Here is a 24,693-nt window from a genome sequence, read left to right on the forward strand (position 1 = left end):
GATTTTTAAATAAATATTCTTTTGCAAGATGGCATCATGGAGGTTTTCTATACACACAGCAATAATATTGTCTTGATTGAGAAATACACCACTAACACAAGGCCATTCAGTATGGCTCTTCAGAAAGCAGCAGAATCCCTGCACCTCTAGTTCAAGAATGTTTTCTGCTGCACTTGATAATTTGCTTCTTTTAAACCTCTATTGAACTTTCTTTCTAATTACAGGTCAAATCTGCCACATAATTCCTGCTTTCAGCTCCATCACTGACAGTCTGCTAGGGTGATTATATCCATACAGGTGTAATCAACACTTATTTAAAAATTGATTAGGTTAATTTCAGCTGTGAGTTCCACTTAGCATCAGGTAAGGGTAAAGGAAAATTGCTGGATGTCATCTCTGTGTCCTCCAGACAGGCAGCCTAAGTGCTCAATTCTCCACCACTATAGCAGCAGTCCCCAAAGATGCTCCAGCAGACTGACAGATTTCCCACTTCCATATTTGGTCTGTTAATAATTACCAGAATTAGAAAAAGACAGAAAATAAACTCATTATTATCCCTCTGAAACAACTGAGATGGAGTTCTCCATTAATTTTGTATGTTTTCTGTTCAACCAGTGAGACTACATTTGTACAAAGGTAGAATTATAACAATCATTTTAAATTTTATTATTCTACTCACACAGTAAGATTTAATTTATTCTATTTAAAGCACTAATCCAAAACCTTTCAAACACACTCAGACCTACTCAAAAGACTTAATACTTATATGCTAAACCTCAACTTTGGCACATATCAATGCATTTATTGGTTGCATGATTAGTTACAGACATAATTAGAAAATGTAATAAAATTTGCTTCTTTTAACTTTAAATTGCTCTATCTTTAAATAAAAGCTCCTTTTTCTCAGTATGTTTTGCTATCATTTTACAGACAGTTTTATCTTACTGAGATTATACCTCTCCTATCTAGGAATTTTTTTATTTTTAACATTCACTCAAAAAATAACTTAAATCAAGACACTAAATCAAAATTGGTCTAGCTGTACTAACAACATATTAAATTATAATGAGAAGCTGTGTACTCTGCTGTGCATCAAATCCACAGACTATTAGAAATTTATTCTCAGGTCAGCTGTACAAGAGATTAGATCTTTTAATTATCTGTCACAGAATGGGAGTTAGGAGCCTCAAATCTATTCAGCTGTTCAGTTTGTGACCTGCAGAAATAAATCTGACCTCTTACAAAGCACATGTAAGCACCACACACACTCTGAGGCACAGCTATGGTTTTTAAATCACCATGTAACTCTGGTATAACACTGTGCTTCAGAACAACTGAGCTTCCCCTGGAAATGTATGTGAGCCTGTGTTTTTTGGAAGTGCTGCATAAGAGTCCCAGAAGCATTGTCTTGCTGTCCTGCTTTAGCTTTAAATGTAATTTTAATCATGCCAAAGTCAAGTTTAGCACTCCCACACACTATATTTAGAACCAGAATAATTTAGGTTGGAAGGCACCTCTGGAGGTCACTTAGTCCAGCCTCCTCCTCCGCACAGATCCCACTAGATCAGGTTGCCCAGGGCCTCGTCCTTTCCAAATCTCAAACCCCCAAGGATGTAAGGCTGCCACCTTCCCTGCTCCAGTGCTTTACAGTCTTCTTGGGAATTTTGTTTCCTCTTCTACTTAATCAGAATTTGCCATGTTGCAAGCTGCCATGGGGTTGAGCCCTGTCCTTTTGCCCCACACCTCTGAGCAGAGCCTGGGTCCATCCTCTCTCCAGGCCAGCACTGGGACATGGGGACACTGATGCTCTCCCTCAGCCTCCAAAGGAGCCTGGCTCCTGCAGACCCGCCTTGAACATCCACCCTCTGCCCATCCAGCCTGTCCACAGCCCTGCTCCGCTTCCCCCAGTGCCAGAACCCTGGCATGGCAGCAAAGCAGAGCTCTCTAAAATCCCTCTCTAACGTGAACACCATCACAGCTGAGCAAGGACACATACTTAAAGCAGGGTGATTAAAATTAGCCTTCCAAACCCATATTTGTATCATTTGAAAGCTGACCCAGTGTTCAGGGCTGCTGAACACCTGTAATTCACAGCATTTTGCCCATACAGGGTTTTTTTCATAGCCACTTTCCATGTATCCTAAGTAACAACCCAAAACTCTTCTACCTGGATCTGCCATAAAGGAGCTTGGAATGCCCTGAAGGGAGTGTCAACATTTCTCATCTGAACAACAGATCTCAACATTTCTCATCTGTAGCTTTAGACCACTGGATTCTAAAAGAATAGAAACTAATATTATGCTTAAATGTGTAAATAAATGCCTTTCTTTTAGATATAAATGCCATAATTAATTTATTGTCCCACAGTGTTACCAGTCACAACAATATGTAGATTTGCAGCAGTCTGACCTGAGGAATGACCCTACAAACCAAGTACTAGATACACTGTGACAATGGTGATTCCACCACCAAAAACTCACAGCAGAAGTAGAGCAGCCAAATAGTTTTTAAATCTATGCACAAAATAAACATTTAAAGAAACCAAGGCAGCTTACAAAGTTTAACATTTGACATTGCAATTCGCCTTAGAAGTGGAGATTTTGTTGAGACAATAAATACCAATCCCACCTAATAATATACCCTCAGGATCACAGGCATTACTGCACAGGTATACAGTTCCCAGCCTCTACACCCTGCCCAGGCTCCTTGCAATTTAAAGAACAGGCAAAGTGATTAACACTGCTAATCTGGCTGCACTGTGAATTTTGGCTGACTCTTCCATATGGGAGCTCTGGGAGTTTTGACTGCAATATAAGAAGTATTGTTAAGCCCTCAAAGTTCTATCACAGCCTTGAAATACTTGTTGTTTTAAATTAAGTACCATCCCTCAGAGATATGTGACTGAACAGCAATCTGTTCTTCAGTTTTTTATTAGATTAATTTGGTTCTAGTTGTCATAGTTGCAGAAAAAGGTTAGAAGTTTTTAACTTTCTCTGAAGTCTTCTCATCCCTTTCCAGTATGAACAACACAAACAAAATGCAAATGGTAAAAACGAGGCTCCACTTTCTGTTCCATCTTATGATTATGGATGCCACTGCTTGTGATTTTTCCCTTAATGTTCTTGAGCGTGTACATGGCCTAATTTATGGATCTCAGGAATATGCATGAGATTTTGTCTTCTGCTTGTATACTCTCTAAATTCACGATACTATAGTATTTTTTTAAAAATATAAGTATTTATTGAAGTCCTAGAGATACACTATAATATCTTACTTTGGAGAAAGAACACCAACCACATGAGTTTTGAAGGGACCTTCCCAGGGTGTTGGAAAGAGCTGATAGGGCAGTTTCACTCATCATTGAAGCTCCAAGAAAAAGGAAAAAACATGCAGGGGGAAAAAGAAAAAGAGAGAAAAAATACTCCCTCGGTAAGTGATATTCCTCTTGGAAACAGCAGGAATGGCCTCTTTGTCCCACTGACTGATTTCATGGCTGTGGTGGGGGAAATGGGACAGGGGCAACAACGCCAACAGCTGAGCACCTTGTACCAAACCCAGGCAGGGGCCAAAGGCAAATCACCAACCTGGCTGGTGCCAAGGGACCCAGAATTGGCCCCAAGCCCTCCAGCACTCAGAGCAAATCCTGAGCTGCTGGATCCGTCTGTGGATCTTTTGCTATAACACTTCATTTTCCAGCCCGTAGGCAACTGACAGAGCAGATGTCGCTGAGATGACTTAACGTATTAAGCTGCTATTTGTTTAATTCTGATGTGGAAAATGTGTCACACTCTAAATAGTTTAGTATGTTAATGTACCACTGCAGCAACCTACAGCAATCTTTAATCATTTTATTTTAGACTTATTTGCTTATTTTACTTTAAATCATAATTAAAACCTGTTTTCTTGCTTCCTTTTAAGTGTACTTACTCTTAACTTCACCTGCAGTTTCCTCAAGCTGAATAAACAGAACTGTTATCACAAATAAACATTTCATGTCCTAGGATATTTTATCTACAATTTATTTGCATTAAATTATATAAGACAGATGCAGATAAAACTTTCAGAATAATATATTCCATTAACAATCTGCAGCACAATATTTCATAAATGATGGGGCTCTGGGAGTTTAAGGCATAATAGCTTGATTTGTGTGTCTGCATAAGAAAGCTGACCAAAGCTGTATTTGCAATGAGTAATAATATTAAAATCTGAAATCTAAATTTTCTTATTTGAATCAAACTTTTTCAGAAAATATTCTTTAAAATTTTAACTCTAAGGTAAGAGCAGATTTTAATAACTACAGATTGAAGTTTTACTTCTTATTTCTTATATGAACACATAGTTCCTTACGATTCAATGGGATTATACATGACAGTACAGCTAGTCTTGAACCTGAAGACTATTCATCTCAAAAACTTTTAAGGAATCAATTTTAGAATAATTTTTAAAACATTATGATGAGCAGTACAAACAAGGAATTCCAAGCTGTAAAGATGAACGCTGCACCTTTCAAACTGCAATAGCAATATGAAGTCTACTGAACTTTTCAGTGCATTCACAAGAGATATTACAGAGCCTCATTAGCCTGACAAACTCTAAGCATGTATTAGTAAAAATAATCCTCTTGCATGTAGCTGCAGCCCTTTGATAAGTCAGCACCCCTTGCATTAGCACTTCTGGTTTCTTGAGGCTCTGGGTAAGACACATTTAGCTTGCCAGTGCCTTACCCTGTTGATTTGGGTCGGGCATTGTGACAGGGTTGGGCACTGTGACTGTGACAGGCCTTTCCTACAGGCACTGCAGGGCTGGCTGCTGCTTCAGCAGAGGGGACATGTCAACAGCTCTGCAAAGAACCCTCATGAAACGCTTAAATTGTAATGTAAAATCAAAACTGTGGAGTGCACTTTTAAAAATACAGCTTCTGAAACATGCTTCTGTGCTTGTAAACCCAGTTAAAGGATAATGTTGCATGACAGTGAGGAATTCCTGCAAAGAAACACTTGTCTGCATTTTTCTGTACAGCAGGCTCATCTGACTTGATGGTGGGCAGACAGCCACTCCTCACTGGGAATGCAATGGTCCATTGCACAACCCACTGTGAGACACCTCTGGAACACAGGCAGAGGTGTCAAAAGGCTTCTAACCACAAAAAAGCTGGAAGGAGTGTGTTCAGCAACATTTCTCCTCAACCACCCTGCGCAGTTCTCCAGCAGACACCCCCAACATGGCCTGTCTGCTCCACCTCTCCTTGGAATTGTTCTCATCATGCATATGCCTTTCCTCCAGCAATTAAATTATACCAGCAGCATATTAATATATAATTAATTAATATAATATAATTAATATATTATATTATTATATATAAACTATACCATCACTCTTCTGCAATGATGAAATTATCAAAACCTGCAGACAAAGAAATGAACACAGGAATCTGATGCTTCCAAACAGAGAGCAACAGGACACAACCAATGCAGTGCACTTTGGCCAGATTGCTTTAAGATGGACTTGGTTGTCTCAATGTCTTTTGAAGAGGAGTGTGGCTTGGAGCAGGTTCCCTTTATCTAGACAATCATACTCAATAAAGAACTTTCACTCAGTACCAGCCCTCAGAGCTGAAATAATCTTCACTCCAACAACTCATCCTTCAGGTCACAAAAGCTCACACATGCTATCAGTGTGACCTGGAACAGATCACAAACATTTTCTAAAATACATATTGAATCCATGTGATTGTAACTGAGGAAAGCTGCAGAAATTGAAAAATTGGAAAGTTGCCTCAAAGCCCAGCTTCCCTACCCAGCTGAGAAAGGGAGATGGGTGAGCACAGAGAAACCCGGAGCTTTTCCACTTTGCTGTGCTTACCCATAGCAATGGCCTTTGGGGGAATATTAACTTAAGCCTGCCTCTAGGGGAGAAAGCTGCACGTTATCTCTTTGCCACGTTATGCCACCTTTAAAGAGCTTTAAAGAACTGGCAAGTGACAGTGACAGCTGCTGGCAGGGGTGTGCTGGGACAGGCTGCACAGATTCCTTGGTGGGGCTGCACGCTCAAGGCTTGGGTGCCAGCACATGCTGCTTTTTCCTACCATGTAAAAACAAAAAAATTTAAAAAAAATTCCAGGGTTAGATTCTAAGGATTTTTTTTTTAAGTATTTTACATGTGAAGTTTTTTCTGATGACATCAGCCGCAATCTTGGTTGTTTTTTGAAATGAAATCTCCTCATGGATATGATCCAGAGAGAAACAAAAATCAAGGGCAGGAATATTTAGGCTGCCAGGGGCATGGAGTTAGCAGCAGGAAACTGGCTTTGTTACAGTTGGTTTTCTCAAGCCCAACTCTTCCCTCCCTTCTTGAGCCACTGGACAAGCTAAGGACCAGATATTACTTTCAAAACTTTAGGGAAGATGGCAAAAAAATTAACCTTTCAATTTCCACTCTTTGCATCTATAGACAAATGTCAGCCACTCATGCCAGTGCCAAAAATAACCCAAAATGTATTAAGTCTTACACATGTAAAGTCAGAGTGACCTAACAGAAGGAACATTTAATTCAAACTTTGGTATTTCAGACTCCTCTTCTCTTGACTAATCCTACCCAACACAAATCACAAATCTCTTCTCAGTTCTACACAAGTAAATCCCCTCTTCCTGTGAGAGCTTTGCAGTCAATTGACAGAAAACACTATTAGAAATCTAAACATATTTACAAAAAAATGAGCACCAACATATCATAATGAAATTCTACCAAAAAGAAACTCTGACATGAGATAATATAAATGTCATACATCCTACCAAAAAAGGAAGGGGTTCCTGCAAAATATGGCAAAATTTTCCTAAAGATAAGATGTTGTCTTTTAGTTTGGGATTAAAAATAGTACAACTGTTTACCTATGACACAAAGCCAAAGACAACATCTCCTCCAAACAGTTTGCAAACGATATAAACTGCAGTCAGAAAAAATTCATGGAATATTGATATAACAGCAATTATTGTAATAATTTCATTATTTGTATTTAAAAGTTTTCATGATATTTATTGCATTATTGCTTTCTTTAAGAGGTACCATTTCAGGATGCTTACAAAGAAGTATGCAATAAAAGTTGAAATAAATTGATGAAAAGAGATTTTAACACTGACAGTGAGATTCAAGAGCCATGTTGGAAGCAGCCTAGAGACAGGAAGGAGTGGAAGACATAGGGTGATTTATTTGTTTGTGATTTAAGCCATTTTGTCCAATGGATTTGTGGATGTGCAGCTCCTACTGCCCACCCAAAGTGCTCCTTCCCCACTGCTCCAGAGCTGCCAAGATGAAATGCCAGGTAGCCTGTGACCAGTCTGGCTCTTTAGTAAGTGTTAATTCTTAATGGTACCATAATATCAGTGCAGTGGAAATAATGTCCATGTAATATTATTTTTCCACAGCACAGTTGCAATGATTTCCCTAGAAAATTCACAGGGGCTATCTAAATTTCAGTCCTTTGCCTTCCAGCACAAGAGACATGATCTGCCTTTCAGATCCACAGCACAGAGCCACAAGGCAAGCTAAGGGTAGGAATCTTCCTTTAAAATGTCAAGGTTTGTTGTTTACCCACTGCTAAGGTCTCTCAAAAAACGGATGTGCAACTCCTTAAAACAGATTCTCAGGCTCACCGGAGGAAAAAAGAAAATTATTTTTTTAATTTAAAAAGTGCAAACCAATACAGCATTTTCTAAGCATGCAGTGTAACTGGCACAGAAATGGACTGTCAGGAGAAGGGATATGTTCAATACCTTTTATTGTCTTGAAAGAACACATTTCTGCTTTTGCAAGCAACTCACTATTGGGATATATGAGTGAAAACAACCACATATAGAAAAGTAGGAGAGGATTAGATGGTTTAGCAACTGAGTTTGACCCATAACTTAGGCAGTGTCTCAGAAATGGTTTATGCAAGTAACTGGAATTAAAGATGGAATGCAGAACTGAAATATTTGTGCTTTTTGATGCCCATGGTGCAAACAGCTATACTGAAAGCATCCATCACTGTAATAAATACATAATTACTGACCATACAAAACACATGTATGATAGCAAAATTACTAGGATGGAAACTGGGAATTCATCCAATGTACAGGATTTCTATATAGTTCCAAAAATACTATTTATCCTTGTATTTAAAAAGGGCCTGAGAAGCTCCATCTTTCTAATTCTGAGCAGGACAGGTAAATCGAGCATCCAACCAACATTGTGGCAGTTTCTGACAGCTTCAGCTTAACAGCCAGGCTTCTCCTGCCAACTTAAATTTGCAGCTCGTGCTGCTTGCTGCCTTCTAAAATAGGCACGACTATGGCATGCTTCTAGATCCATGTAGACCTTATGTGCTTCAGAGACAAGACACAGAAAGCTCAGCTGAGCATTTCCCCAGAGCTGGCAGCACACCCCTAACATCAATCTCATCATCAACTTCACAGGACACAGCCTGAGCTGTTCCCATCAAAAGTCAGCTTTGACCTTGGGAAAAAACTCAGACATATCACGAGTTAAAATTATAGATCTATGGAAAGAAATGCAAAATGTGACTATTGCTTCAGCAGTTTTTCTGAAAATGTATCACATGACTTCAGACCAGAAATTTGACTTAACCCTAAAGTTTAGCAGTAACAGAAGTTAAGGGTTCCCAGCATAACCTAGGCTTTAGTCTTAGGTAAAATCCTATTAATAATCTAGACAACCAAATCTGCAGCAGAGCCAGTGGGCAGCTCTATTAAGATATAAATAGAACTTTGTTAAGCTGGCTTTATGCATTTAATGAAATTTAGGCCACACTACCAAAAAGGAGCTAAAATTCATCATCTGCGGTGATGATCCCTTAGTACCGCCTTGAAAAACATGTCCAAGATGGACACAGCCACTGTCATTGTTAGCTCCCAGGTCAGGACAATGGGCACAGCTGGAAATAAGTACTGGGCCACAGAAGCACTCAATCCAAGCTGGACAGCCTAATGATATGAAATAATGACAATAAATGTCAGCAAACTGAAACACAATCTATTATGTTTTATCATTACTAAAGGTCTCATTGCTCATACACACGTAAAGAAGATGCTAGAAAAGCTTTGGTTATGCTCTCACTGACAACACATTAAGGCAATCTGTGGATGCTTGTTACCTTAGTTTGGTACCATGAAAACATGTGGGTATTAGAACAAAGGTGCTGAAATGATTGCACCTAATTCTGTACAAAGGCACATAAATAAATGCCCTAGTTTCAAAGAGATAAAACACTGCAGTTCACAGTGATGGGTGATGATATTTTAAGATTTTCACACCAAACTCCTTGTCCCAGCTGAGGGGCTCTGCAGCTGCACATACATAACCCCAGGACAGGTTTGCATCTTTAGGCAATTGTTCAAGAGATCTGTGATACATAAGCCCTGTTTCTCCACGGGGTCTGGTTCAGGAAAGCTTACCAATGTTCATACACACAGCTGACACTAATTTTTCTCAAATTTTCCAAGGCAGGAACAAGGCATCAAAACATGTCCAGGAAGATTGGTTGGTAAATGGCCACACAAAACATTCAAGATTAATCTGCCTTTGGATCTCTGTAGCAACACAACAGATGCTCTTCAGTCATGGGTAAGGACAGTTTCAAATACCCACCAAAACCTTTGGACCAGATGCCCAAAGATCCAGCTGACTGCAAACCAATCTTCAGTTTGGCAAGTGCTGGAGCAACCTGGCCTATTAAATTTTGGAAATCTCAGAGGCTGGATACTTCACAGCCCCTCTGCTACCCTTCTTGGTTCCCTCCTGGGTTCAAGCACGATCACTGGGATTTCACTCTTCCTTACAACCAGCATGAACTCCTCCTGCTTCTCCTGACTGTTGCTTCTTGCCCTTTTTCTGTGCCCTTGGGAGAGGAGCTTGGCTTCATCTTCCCTTCATCAACCCATTGGGGGGATTGAAAAACACAATTCAGTTCCCCTCTGTCTTGTCTCTCTTTTCCAGGTGGATCTATAGAGCAGAGCTTTCCACCCCCTCAAGGGAAGCACACAGCAGCTTCCCCCATCATGCTCACTGCACCAATCCTGGCAGGTCCACTCTGCTGACCAAGTGAGTGGGAACATCACAGCTCAGTTACACTATTAGTCATGGAAAGGTCAGTGAGAAGCAACTCTCCACCCTTATCACCAGTACTTACCCATCACATGCACCCAGGAATGTTCCTGTCACTGCCTGAAGCCAGCAGCAGAGCACAGGGTTGAGCTTGGTCTGAGCAGGGCTGGAGCTGCCCAGCAAACCCAGGGACAGAGCACAGGCAAAGCCCTGGATTGGCAAGCCTGACTTGCAGCCAGGTTGACAGACAGCAGAACAGAGAGCATATGTGCAAGGCACAGGGTGAGGTGCCAGGGCCAGTGCCAGACACTCACGGCACAGACAGACAGACGCAGCCCCAGCTGTTCCCGTGTGTGTCCCAGCTAAGGCACTTGGCTGCAAACTCTTTTCCATTCCCATCTTCTTCTTGTCAAGGGTAATAGTGGCAACACAGCCATTTCTATGGTTTCCTTTGGTATCAGTACACAACTGTGTATGTGACCTTAAAGATTAGATCCTCTGTATCTGTGTTGCATCTAAAACTGTAACCAGGTGATTGCCTTCATGCTGCTGGTATTGCAAAGCCAAAGGAAACATCATAGAAAATTCTACAAGACCCAAAAAGCCAAACTTCCCAGCTGAACTCAGTCAAATATCCTCAGTGGGGTCTTACAAAGTGAAGAACAGAAAAGCCTGCTTGACTTGCAGGTTCCAGCTGAGTTTCCAATACTGAGAATACCAACAGGAAAAGAGAGGGAAAGAACATGTAAACAGAGCAAGGCAAATGAAGGCAACTGAGACAAAAACAAATAGGAAAATGTAAAAGTATTTTTCATGACTTCTAGGGCATTCACATCATTTTAAACTGCAAAATTTACAGCAGTCTAGGATTTATAAACGTACCTCAGTAAAATCTCTTGACAGAGGTCAAAATAAGTAAAGAAAATACAAAGTGGTCCCTGATCAAGAACTCTCCACATGAATCCTTGCATACAAGGCTGCCCATTCATTCAGTCCCACTCAGAGTTGCTCAGCAAAGATCCCAGTATATATTTAGACATCAACTAGTAAACTGCCTTATGAATCACTTCTGAAACTCCCTTTATCCTAAGTCACATACTGTATGTCATATAATCTCTAAGTCATATACTTAGGAGGAGAAGGAAGTATATGACCTATTTTTTAAAGTGACAAAAGCTCTTGCCTGACACTTAAGCAGAACAGGTTCTGTGGCTTGTTCTTCATATGATATGCATCAAACTTTAACTCCTACTTCACCATGAATTTTACCATACAAACAGTATGACAGCAATTCAATCTTACTTTGTCACTGCCTGAAATAGACTTGAAGGAACACAAGCACTGAATGCTTAGTGCTCCCTTTTGTACACCACACCAGCTATTTCACTCCATAAACCTGTACAGGTGAGGGATTTTTCTCCCAATGAAGCACAAATGAACTTGGCAAAAGGGAAGACGAACAACCATATTTCGTGCTCCTCTGAAGTATCACAGTGCCTCATGCTAGAAATGAACTGACAGAAGTGGTACTTAAAAACTTCCCAAGGAACTGGATGCTGTATTTGTGAGCAGCTACTATGCAGTAACAACCAAGATTACACATTTGTTCTTCATATCCACCATGAGGAGCAACTGCAATCTGTTACTGTTTTACAATGACAGCATTACTTAAACCTAAAAATAGCAGTTTCTAAGTAGGAAAAAACCAGCCTGCAATTAAGAACATTAAAGTATTTTCAAAGCATCACTAGTGATCTCCTGCAATTGAGGAATTTGTATTTTTCACGGCCACCTGCACTTAGACTTTGATTTCTTTCATCTACAGATCAAGAAATTTGTCCCATAAGATCAGGAGAGTCTTCAAGATATAGTTAATGATCAATTTGATTAATGCCAGTAGAAAGATTTGATTTTAAAGAGAAAGGGGAAAAAACGGCTCCTAAAGCTACAGAAATATTTACTGAACAAAGTTTTTATTCATCTCACATTTCTTATCTGAAATGGAAAAATAAGTAACCACACTTCATGCAGAACAACACTCCATCTAGATTTCAGAGCACGAACATCAACTAATAAGCTGTGAAAGAAAACATTCCAGTGTTTTAGATGGTAACAGTTATGGACCTTGACATGCTGCTAATGGATCTTGACACAGGGAATAATATAAATTCAGAAATGTTTGCCTTAAGGTTATATTTAAGGATGCAGAGAGCAAGCCAGCAAATTGTCCAATAATCTCCAAGGCCCATGCTCCACCCTCCATCTGATGCTGGGCTTGTGCAGAGACCCAGCTCTGCTGCCTGGGCCCCCTTTCATCCTGGCACTTACAGAGCTCTGTTTCTAACAGCCCCATGCAGCACAAGCCCTTTCAACACAAAGGTGTTTAATTCTTTACTGTGAGTGCTGGGTGCTTGGTTGGAGAACCCAAGGTCCAAAGGTGAGTTAATGGTACCAGCAAACCCCCAGAGGACTGGAAAATGCAGCAGTGAGCTTACAATTAACAGCAGTCAGGAAAGAGGAGTTTCCACTGCTAAAGCCTTAATTTGTGTAGAGATGAATTGTTTGTCAAATCGAACAAAACTAAAATCAGGATTTCTTCATTTCTTCTTGAATGTTGGCCATCCCGTTGCACAGAAGAAGAGAGATAAAAGCAGCCATGCTGGTAGTTCTCAATTGTCTCTACATTTCTTAGACCTCTCTTGTGGTATTTTCGGGGTCTCCCATGGCAGGAAGGAAATGATGAATCTGACTCCATGTTCTTAGAAGGCTAATTCATTATTTCATATACTTATATTATATAAAAGAATGCTATATTAAAGCTGTAGTAAAGAATAGAGAAAGGATACTTACAGAAGGGTCAACAAGATATTAATGAAAAACTCGTGACCTCTTCCAGAGTCCCAGCACAGCTAACTGGCTGTGATTGGTCATTAAGTAAAAACAATTCATATGTTGGATAAACAATATCCAACCACATTCCAAAGCAGCAAAACACAGGAGAAGCAATCAGATAATTATTGGTTTCATTTTTTCTCTGAGGCTTCTCAGCTTCCCAGGAGAAGAAATCCTGGCAAAGGGATTTTTCCAGAAAATATGACAGTGACACTCTATGTTTTCATGTCAAAGATAATTCTTGGTGATTAAGTACATAAGCAATAATGTCCTGAGGAGCAAAACTGAAAGCAGACTGCTTGTACCTGGTACTGCAGGGGCAGTCAGAAGTGAACAGACACCAGCCCATACCAGCCCAGAAAGGTGCTCAGTACCGGGCAGGTGCTGCACTGCAAACAGACAAATGAGCAAGGAGGAGACGTCACTCAGAAAGCCAAATGTCTGGATTCTGTTAAGCAGAACCATTCACCTTTCCAGAGATGGGCTGCAGCACCTGGGCAGCATGGGAAGGCCACCAGGAGACAGGATGTCCTGCAGACAGGAGTTACCAGCTGATGTGACATCACTGAGAATCTCTTCTGACCTACTTCACCCTCTCCTAACTGTGCTGTGCGTTTCTACCATCCAAGAACATGCGGCCATTTAAAAGATACATGCACTGAGCTGAAACCATTTTCTTAGGAGCTGTACAGAATTCCCTAAAACCTTAACAAATCCCAAGATACAGTTTCCTGATTTTTACAGTCTAAGAAATTAAATAGACTCTTTGCAATTCAACCCAATTTTCAGGAAGAAAATACCATCAGGAAATAGAGGTTGTTGGGTTTTTTCAGGGAAACCTGGCTAAAATGGCAATGAAATGAAGTAGTTCTACTCTTGTTTAATTATGAAACATGTAGGATTGCACCTTATAAGGTAGCATGTTCATTAGCAGGCAAACTCCAAAGCAAACTGACCTCCTGGTGCTCCTGTCTAGTAATTCAATGCTCTTTTACCAGTGCCCAGAACGAAGGGCTGAAAGAAAAATTCTGTATCTAAGTATAAAATATAGCACAGTCTGAAACAATCATAACTTTTGTCTCTAGGGAGGATCCTTATCAGCATAGTCGCATGTGAACTTTGAAAAGGAATTAATCATCTCCAAGCTGAGGTGGACCCTGTGTGACCAACCTGAGTAACCTCTTTTGTAACCAGAGCCACTACATTCCGGCTCCATTCGGGCTGTGACACTCCATTAGCTGTTCTCTGATCCATGCAATCAAATTGCCCCTTTAATATAATATTTAAAGACTAAATAGCTGTGTGAATTTGTGTCATGACATTTAATTTAATCTAATCTAAGATAACTCACCTAGTATGTAATTAGCTCTGTGATTCCCTTTTTTCACTTAAATAATAGACATCATGTTACCCTATTTCTGGGAATTGAGGAGAACCTCATTTTCACAATCTCAAATATTTAACCTATTCTGTTCTTCTTGCTATGGTTTCAAGATGGCAAAGAACTTAATTATTAGACTGAAAAACCATATTATAAACTCTTAAAAGTACCTTTAGTATCCTAAAAGCACAACCATTTCATGCAAATCTCCAAGGTATAAAAATCAGTGAATAGGCTCTTTCTTAGAATTAGTCTCAGCCAAAACCAATGGTAAGTATATATAGAAGGCAGCTGAGGAAAATCATGCGTGGAAAAATCTAATTACAACACACGTAATGATGCATCTGAGCTGTGTCTTACTATAACAGGTGATCATATGCTTTCTAGATTTAAAATTATAGCCTGAGTCTGCAGCCATTCATCAGGACAATGGCTCAATGCATGTACTACTGAACCATTTCAAATTGTATTACCTTTATCAATATATTACAAACTACATCACCCTTACCAAATATAAGCATTTCTGTATCTAATGCCAAATGTTATGGTTAAAGTGGCAAAGCAGTGTCACAGCACTGCCAGAAACCCTCTTGATGCAGACAGTGAGTGATGTGCTGCCTTGGTGCAAGAGAGGACACAGACTGAGCAAAAGTTTCTGGAGTAATAAGGCAGATTCTCAACTGTTTGCTCCACCTCAAGAGTAAGAGAAATACTGGGAATTTCTCCTAGATTACCAAACCATGCAGCAGCTCATTGGAACTTATGTGGGGCTGATTTTAACACACCACTGCACCCTTGTTTTCTTTGCAGAACTAGAAATATATTTCTGTTAGAGTAAACAGCAGACTTTGAATTAAAGCCTTTCCATAGTAATTTTGGTGGAAATCTTTTGGGAACAGCAATTTTAAACAAACCTGGCACTGAATTTGTTGTACAATACTTGACCCATCAATGTTAATGGAAAATTTCCATTGATTTCACTGAGTAGATATGGGCTCCTCACATTTAATTTATCATGAGAATTGATTGCAGGTTGTTTACATAGCCCCCACAGAGACACAAAATCAAAATCTGTAAAGATCAAAGCTAACCCTATACTTAAAACCAAAACTCCTAAAACTGCCAGTTATTCTTTCAAATTAGACCTAAGAACTCTCAGGGTTTTTTTCCACTCTTTTTTCCCAGGATGTTATTTTTATCTTGGCACTGTTCTTTTTTGCTATTTAATTTACACCGTGTTTGGAGCAATTACTGAGATAGAATTGTGTCAAGTCTCTTCTGCACTAACTTTTCTACTGGGCTAATAACTTCAGAATATATTTAACTGACATTTAAAATATTATAGAGAGAAAAATTTGCACTCTACCAGGCTCAGTTCTACCACAATAGAATTTAAACATTTCTCAGTGTTTCATGTTCTTCAGTTCAACATTACATACAGCCAGGTGACCAAGGAGAGGATTCCATACCAGCATTTCACCATTGCCAAAGGAGATGTTACCATTCTTGTCAATTATCCCGATGCTCTTTAAAGGCAGGAAACAGACTAGGGATTTCTATTTTAGTTCAAACACCCTTCAACACATGCCTTGCTCTCACCTGCACACCTGCCTTGGCCTGGGCACTTCCAGAGAGAAGACCAGCATGCTGGCAGTCCGTGTTTCACCCACAGACCATGTGAGGACGTGGACAATCAGCACACACGAAAGCACTTACACCATCAACAAACACGAGGAAATGCCAGACTCGGCTTTCAGCTGCAATCTGCAGCAGGTGCCTGACCCAGGTCACTCACTCTCCTAACCGGGAGCTCGTTCTCCTCTCTGCTTGCAGCAGGCTCCCCTTTGGCTCGCTGCGAGGATGTGGTATGATTAAGCATGTTGACATACAGAGTCACCACATAATTGTAGCTATTCAGCCTCTCCCTGTTGTTGTGGTAGAGCGTATATTTAGCACTACAGTTACCCTCACAAACGAAATACACAACCACCTCCCACAGTCCCCTCTCCTCTGTGCACAATCCTGCATTTGCCTTAAGGACTGTAATATTTTGCAATCGGCTGTGCTCTGAAGTAACCACCCCCCGCCGACACTCAACGCAGATGAATGCTGAATCGCTAAAAAATACAGTTCCAAGTCAGTTCTCAAATCCTGCATGTATCACAAGATAAATTAGTTTTGTATTGCCCTGGGCAACTGGATTCCTCCGGGCGCCAATCCTAGCTTGGGCACCGTGGCACATCCCTGACATCCACCTTCTCTACCGCCACAATATCTCACCCAGCAAAAAAGGCCGGTTTTTAACCCAAATATCCCCGTCTGAAAAGCTGTGTGTTCCCACCCGGGATGCCGGGGCACCAGCTGATGCCGCCCGCACCGCACCTCGGCTGCGGGGCCGCGCCGAGCCGCCCGAGCCGCTGGGTACCGGCAGGGATGGAGCCGGGGCGGCCCGGCCGCGGCCGCTCCAGCCCGTCCTGAGGGCTCCGGCCGGGGCTGCGGGGAACGCCCGGGGCTGCGGGGAATGCCCAGGGCTGCGGGCTGCGGGCCGGGGCTGTGGGGGACGCCCGGGGCGGGGGCGGCTCTGCCGGAGCCCCGCGTTGGGTCCGCAGCCCCTCCCGCCCGACAGCGCCCGAGGCTCCGGCAGCGCCCGCGGCTGCGGCAGCTCCCCCCGCCACAGGCGCACATACAGATTCTCGTATTTTCGGGTGCCTTTAGGTGAGCAATTTTTATCCAGCTGCCGCTGCCCGCACCCCGCGCTGCAACGAGACGGACCCGAGCTGGGCAGCGGCAAAGATGCCCCGGGGGGTCCCGGCCGCCCCCCGCGCCCTCCTACCTGTGCCGGTGCTCATGGCGCTCCCGCTGCCGCCGCCGTCACCGCGCCCCGCGGGCGGCTCCAGCTCCGGCTCCGGCTCCGGCTCCGTCCCCGCCCGCCGCGCAGCGGGGCCGCGCCGCGCTCCGCCCCCGCCGCCAGGTGCCGGCACCCGCAGTCCCGCCGCGGCTCCGCTCGGCTCGGCTCGGTACGGCACGGCACGGCTCCGCTCAGTATGGCACGGCGGCACCTTGGGAAGTGTAGGCAGCCCCGCGGACTACATCCCCCTCCGTGCCTTGCTGCGGCTCCGGCCCCGCCGCTGCTGCGGGCAGAGCTGCTGCAGCACCCCCGCCCCGCAGAAACTTCTCTCCGGGTCTCGGCCCCAGCCGCAGCCCGCTCCCACCTGCCGGCAGCCACCGCTCCGCCCGGCCTCCCTCGCCCTGCGGCTGAGATCTCCCTCTGCATTTTCCTGTCCCGCTGGTGCTGGGCTCGTACGATGGCCGGGGAAAGCCGTGAGGTGCACATGTGCTCCGGCGTGTCCCCGAAGCGCCCGGCAGTGACCATGAGGATGCTTGCACTGTTCCCCAGCGCAGCCCGGACTCCCACGCAGCGCTGCACCGCACGGAAGGTGTTGGCAGCAGGTCTGGGCCTTCAGCAGGATAAAGCAATGCTTTCTGGAGCAGGTGAACTTTCACTGATCCTTTGGATTTGAAAGTACAAGCGCACACAATTACTATTAGAGCCATTTGTTTATTAAATACCGATTTATTCAGTATTTCATCTATCTGAAAATCTATTTTGTTTCTGTGAGAATTGATGGGATGTTTTTTTAAGAAACAAACATCTGTGTTAACAAATACAATAGCAGCCAGCGTGGTTGCATAAGCGTGCTGTACTGCACAGCTGCTCTGATGCTGATTTCAGACTGTGCTCAGGGCAGCTTGGGGTTACAGTAACAGCATGAGGAAATAGGGATGTGAAGACTTGCTTTGCATTAATATCAGTCTGCTCTGTTCCACTGACAGTTGCCTAAAAGTTATAACTCAATTAACAGTTGTAAGCACAAAACCTACACAGCTTTCCCAGCCTCCACCTGAAACTGAAGAGATGAGCTCTGTAGCAGTGCTTACACATCACACTTTGATAGAGAATCGTGGTCCTTGGCCCTGTGTAAGAACGGCAGTACCTTATGGCTCTCATGACATTTGTCTGCTGAGCATGGGGAACCTCTGGAGATAATCACTGCCATCAGGAAGAATGGCAGTGATTATGTCCAGAGGTTGTCACCTGCAATCTGAACAGCCACAGGATCAGACAATCCAAACAAGTAACATCCCATTCCTGACAGCCACCATCAGTGGGTATCTGCTGAGGGATTTCCTGAGCCAGATGTGTATTCTTTGTTTAGAAGAACCTTCTGTGGATTTTCTTCTGTTGTCTTGTCCAGTTGTAGCTGGAACCCAGGCCCCCCTCAAACAACTACATCCTCCTGTGCAGGGAATTTCACAGCTGAACTGTCTGTTGTGAAGAACTATCTGCTGTTGTTTTGAACCTGCTGTTTGCTATTTTTACGTTATACCTGCTCATTCTTGAAGAGATAGCAAGCAGACATTTCCCTTTCACTTTCTCTGTGCCACTTATGAGTTTACACTGCTCCATCAGATTCCACCCTTCACTCCTACTCTAGTTAGTCATTCCTTAAAATGGGTGACTTGCAACTTCAGTACCATGCTGCTGTCACTTTCTGTCATTTGTTCTGGAGTTTTGTTGTTTGATTACCAACTTTGGTTTTAATTATGAAGTGTCTTTGCAAATAATAATCATCATAAGTTCAAGGCAATCTCTGACTGATGTTAGTAACCCTGTGGCTATGCATAAGTGTTGCTTTAAAAGCTAAATTTGACAGAACTCTTGTCTTGGATGTGGTGGGTGTACAATCCATATTGGAGGTAATGAAGAGGAAACAGCCTTGGGCTTGAAGGCTGCTAAAAGACAGTTTGACCCTTCTGCTGGGTGGCAAAAGGAGAATGTATGCTAAAGCCTTTCAAAATTCATTGCAGTGGGAACCCCAGGGCCACAAGATGTTTTGGAAAATTTTCCTACAAGTCACAGAGACAACTTAAAGGTCAAGGTTACTACACAATTGCTCAAAGTGCCCTCACAGAGCCAGATCTTTGGAAACACTGAGAAACAAGCCATGGATTTCAAATTTCCCCTTGTTTAGGGTAATGCCACCTGCCACAAGCTTGATTAAAAGTTCCTGTGAACCCCTGGAAAAATCACAGTCTGCTTCTGATAAGATCTCCTTACTCCAACCAGTGAGTAAGGGAGTAATCAGCACTTGAAAGGTCTAAAAAAGACATTTCCCAAGCTTACCAGAAAAAACCCTGCTTCAATGACTTTTGGAGGTAGTTCAGTATCATGGAAGACACAGATGACACAAGCATTACTTGGGAAAAGGTCACAGTTCAGTGGATGAGTGGTCTGTGGCAAAAATAGTTGCCAGAGTTTATTCTGAATTCTGTTGAATTTGATGTTATCCTTGCTCTCCGGAAAAAAAATTATCTTCTTCTATGATAAGCTGGCCTGAAAAGGGTTGATAGCAAAAGTGTGGTGAAATTGTTAATTTCACAGTCAAAGTGAAACCGTCCAGAAAGGGTTACCAAGAAGGCTTATACTAAACAATTTAAACTGAGCACCAAGTCACAGAATAAGTAGCTCAAACCTTTAAGGACAATGATCTGTCCTGAGAATGGGCAGATACACTCTTTGGAGCGCTGTAATATTCAGCCTCTTGTTACCAATCTCAGGCTAGTGGGCAGTCATCTCTTGATTTTCATTTTTGAAAGCAATCAGCTTGTTCAGCTGCAGTGAAGAAGACTGAAGAGTCAGCCTTTGACCTGTCAGCACTTTGCACCACTTCTGTCATTACTGGGAATTCAATGGGCACCTGACAAATCTGATGATCCTGTCTCTTCCTTCACATCCTCAGTGTCATCCTTAATTCTTCTAAGAGCATTGATTTTGAAAATGCTTGAAAAATGTTATGCTAGACAAATGCACTTTCTAGCATAGAAATGTTTTCTAAAAAATCTCCACCAGTATTATTTGGATAATTTTATGGAAGAACTTTACATTTTACTGTCCATATGCATTTAAATTCTATGTCTTTCTTTAGTACATCTTTGTGTTTTCTCTATTGTATTAGCTGTATCAGGAAAATAAAATCTTCACTATCTACTGAATTTGTAACCATCCCAGTTATCAGAAATGCATCCTCCTCACATAAGGGAATATATATTTATGTTTCTTCCCTGGGGTAAGGGAATATGTTTTGATGTAAAGAAAAAAAAATTGAGCACTGTAAATGTAAAGAAACAATTCAATATTATGTGTCTTGCATTAAAAAAGGTCCAGCTGAAGCAAGAAAAAAGGATTGTTTCTAATATTTCTGAAGTTTCCAACTTCAGGGTGGTCATGGTCTTACCGGACAATAAAATTATTACTTTTATTTGATTATTTGTCTGAAAGTATTTTAGGTCATTGCCATATGAGAGGGGTCATATTCTAAAAGTACCTCAATGACGGAGGGTCCAGCAAGAGAGAGAGAGGAACTAAAACTTCTGCACTGGGAATGAAGCAGAACGTTTATGTCTTCCAAAAAACCCCAACAAAACAAACCAACACAAATAAAAAACCAACCAACCAACCAACGTTCAACAACAAACAAACAAGGCAAAACAAAACAAAAAAAAAAAACGGTGAAAAAGCCATTATTCATCCACTTGCCAGAAGTGTTTTACATGCTAATCCAGACTATAGAAAACTACAAATCCAAGCAGCTGCTTAACCTGGTTAAATTTTCCCTTGGCTTTATGTTCAAAGCTGATAAAGTATCACGAGATTTTCAGGTCAAATACCAACTTGGAGTGAAACTTAAAAGAGCAAGTACTTTGTGCCAGCTATGCTATTAGTTTTGAAACCCTTCTGAAGTTGTCCTAAATAGATATGTCATGGAAAAAAAAAATCAGAAAAAATTGCATAAATTAGACCTGCTTTTGTGAATCTTACTGTGCAGATCTGTATTTCATGCCATTAAGTTCTATTGTATAGTCCTGAAAACTGAATTTAAGCTCCTAAGAATCTATGGTAATTTTTACCTTTTAACCTGAGATCTACTTTATAGGCTGATTTTTCAATCTAATCTGCTGTCTAATCTAAGCTGCTGTCTTTTGACGGGTGTTAAATCTTCTGGAAGACAAAAGAAATCTTGCAATTTACAGTAATGTATTTTTAAATGTTTATGTTTTAAATGACAAATTATCCTTCAATCATGTTCTATAAATTTACAGAAATATGTCATTTTCCTATTAATTCAAAAATAGAAATTCTTTTGTATCACAGAATATTAAGAACCTGAAATGACATGCTATCATGACCCCTCTTTTGTTTTTTACTGATTCTCTTTTGTTTGACGAAAGCTCCCTAAACATCTCTGTGTTAAAAACATTCCTACTTTTATTTTTCTGGTGTCATATATCTCTTAGGAATTCAGGGCTGGGCTACTTTGCCTGGGTTACAGTAACTAGACTTGAACTTCTGTAATTTTATGACTAATTCCATATTGAGGTATGAGCTTTTTGACATTAAAATTACAATATCACAGAACTACTTGTACTGGGGCAGTTGCCAAAATAAGCCATCCTTGTGTTTGCAACCAGTGACAGCAGTTACCTCTCCACCACCTTACTCTGTTTGCTGTATTGGAATGACACTGGTAGTAAATAAAATATAAGGCAATCTTAAGTTCCAGAAGAGTAACAGACTGGGATCTTAAAATGAGATTCTGGGTATGGGAATAAATTTCCAGCTACTCACTGAGGCAGAAGCACACGTGTTTATAAATAATGAATTAGTGTGAAGCAGCAGTAATGAAATAATAACATGGCACTATATTAAGATGTCTGAGTTGCACTATGAAGATGTCAGCAATAACTTTTATACAAAGCTCCTCTCACACCATGGGAAGAATATAAACCCTGCATCAGCAGCTATAACTTAGATATCCATTACCCATTACAAACCTAAATGCATTATGATCAGTAGGTCAAATAAAACTCCCAGGCAAACTTTGAAAACAGCAAGCGTGAAATAACATCAAAGGGAGCAATGGCTGAGGATGAAAGGAATCTTTGTTACAGTGAGACAATCAAAGACTGTTCTCTCATGTCGGCAGTCAGCTTTGGGAAAGTTGGTCAGAACAAATAAATTTTGGTATTGCAGGCTGCTGCACGTGGCAGGAAGTCTAGCAGGTAATGATGAGCATCCATATAGAATTCATACACAAGGATGACAAACTCCAAGGTCACAGCAATGAAATGGGCAGAAATACAAATGCAAAGGGTTTGGGGAAGAGCCAAGACAAAGCATGAATAATATATAAGTCACTACACTTGCAATAAACATTGGCAAAAATTTAATTTTAGTTTGGGAATGGCAGGTGAAGCTTGCAAGGATTTCAGTGCCATGTCACACAGTGTGTGTAACCACTGATATCAACACTTACATCAGTAAACATGTAAATAATGTTGTCCTTTCTGTAGTAAACAAGAAGGATAATGAGGTCATTTTTGTTGCAGAGAGGTTAATACTTATTAAGTATATTGTGATCCCTTGCAAATGTGACTCCTTGGAAAACCACTCTTTATGTGAAGCTGCAGCCTCTCCCTTGGAGTAGATGATATTGCAATTCATGGCCCTGATTCAATTTAACTCTGTTTTGCAGCCCAGGCTGATGTGTGCTGATTTCCCATTCCTTATCCTACACTACATAGCTAACACTGTCCTTATGTAAAAAAACCCCATACAACACAGCCTCATGCCAGCGGAATATAAACTCTTCTGAGGTGATAAAATTCTCGTGTAGCACTGTCTGTAAGTGAGGCTTTGCCTGGAAGATGTGTGACAGTTTGCAGGAACTTTCAGCCCACGCTGACAGTGAACATCCCTGAGACATCAGGCCCTAGAAAATGCAGCTGTGACTGATGCTCCTCTCTGTGTCCTCAGCTGCAACAAAGCCATCCTGGACTATCAGTGTTGCTTTCCAGGCTTCACTAGGGGAAGGTCTCAGTCTGTGTGAAATGGCCTGGACCCAGCCCACTTAAATGAGGACTTAAAGTTTACATGGGGATTGTGGATGACGTATGCACAGATGTCAACTGGAAAAAAAGAAGGAATGGAAACAATATTTTTTTTCAAATGTGGGAAAAAGTGGAAAAAATATCACTGAATGTAATTAATGGACATTTAATGGAGTGAGTCCAAAATATGTTTATGCTCATTAAAATTTTTGTGTTTAGCTGCATAAACTTAGAAATCTTTTTATACCATCCCCCCACACATTCACACCTTAACACCACTATTGTCTGCGGTTGCCAGTGCAAGTACAGTTGATTTAATCAAAAGTCCATAAATGGAACTTAAAGATGGTTCCAAGGCCAAATTCTGGACAGGAAGCAGCTGGAGTTTTCATGATTTTCAAATCTGTATTGCCAAAAGTTCCACTGTCTCAGATTTTCCCTGAAAAATAGAAATCTTTCCTCATATTTCTCAAGACTGAGGTTTGGACTATACCTTTTAAAGATTTTATTCTTCTTATAAGAAGTATGACCTCAAGCATACAAGGCTGGATACCTAAGCAGAAAGTGTTGTGCTTGTTATGTTTATAAACACCTTTTAATATATTTAGTTCTGGTACCTGTGGCCAAATGGTCTAAAAAGATAAATGTGAGAGGAAAGATGTTACTAGAAATTATAACTTAGATCTACAGATAAAGCTGTAAAAAAGGGACAAGTAAACCCTTCTTCGGGTCTCAACTAGAGGGCAGCACTAATTTGGAAAAATTCCAATATTTTGCTAGTTCTATGTGAAGACAATTTGTTGAAGTTAGAAGTACCACTATAGGATTTTTTCTACAGTGGACATTTTGGTGGCTGGAAATGGTAGTCCCAAACTATAGGAAGACAGTATTTTTGGGCTACCTCGGTCAAAGGGAAAACTACTGACAGTAAACCAAGTTGCACTTAGTGAATGGAACAGAGCTTATAGGATGATAAATTGAAATTCTGTGATTGTTTCTATCCTGATGGCTATCTATTGGTTTTGGTCTTCCAGATATTCCCTCAGGCATGTTCTTCCGCAGAGCATTAGGAAAGCCAAAAGCAAGATTTCATTTCTATTGAATCCATATTGAAACATCTTTTCTCCATTTTTGAATGCCTAAGGAAGTAAAAATTTACTTTCTCAATGCCAAAACTAGCTCAGGAGATATCTGTATTCCACATATATTCAAGCTCCTATAAATAAATTTCCATGGCCCTGCACTTTTTAGCACTAAGCAGAATCACCAAACAGATGGGTAAAATTTCAGTTCTGCAAATTAAGTGTTTCAGTGTGTGGTTAAGGATTGTAAGTACTTCTTTCTTGAAAGTTTTTTATCCATCGCAGAAG

The 24,693-nt window shown here is 41.3% G+C and overlaps 1 protein-coding gene across 7 annotated transcripts in view; it reads right to left on the minus strand.

Moving 5' to 3' along the window:
- The window catches only part of ABLIM2 (actin binding LIM protein family member 2), a 130,482-nt gene extending 113,123 nt beyond the window's left edge, over window positions 1–17,359 (minus strand). For all 7 annotated transcript variants that reach the window (XM_059469946.1, XM_059469944.1, XM_059469940.1 and 4 more), the window contains exon 1: window positions 17,208–17,359. In XM_059469946.1, the coding sequence (XP_059325929.1) occupies window positions 17,208–17,223 (16 nt within the window). In that variant the 5' untranslated portion in view covers window positions 17,224–17,359. The remainder of the gene's footprint in view (window positions 1–17,207) is intronic.
- Between the last annotated feature and the right edge of the window lie 7,334 nt (window positions 17,360–24,693).

This window comes from Ammospiza nelsoni, chromosome 4 (assembly GCF_027579445.1).
Source record: "Ammospiza nelsoni isolate bAmmNel1 chromosome 4, bAmmNel1.pri, whole genome shotgun sequence".
Taxonomy (NCBI): domain Eukaryota; kingdom Metazoa; phylum Chordata; class Aves; order Passeriformes; family Passerellidae; genus Ammospiza; species Ammospiza nelsoni.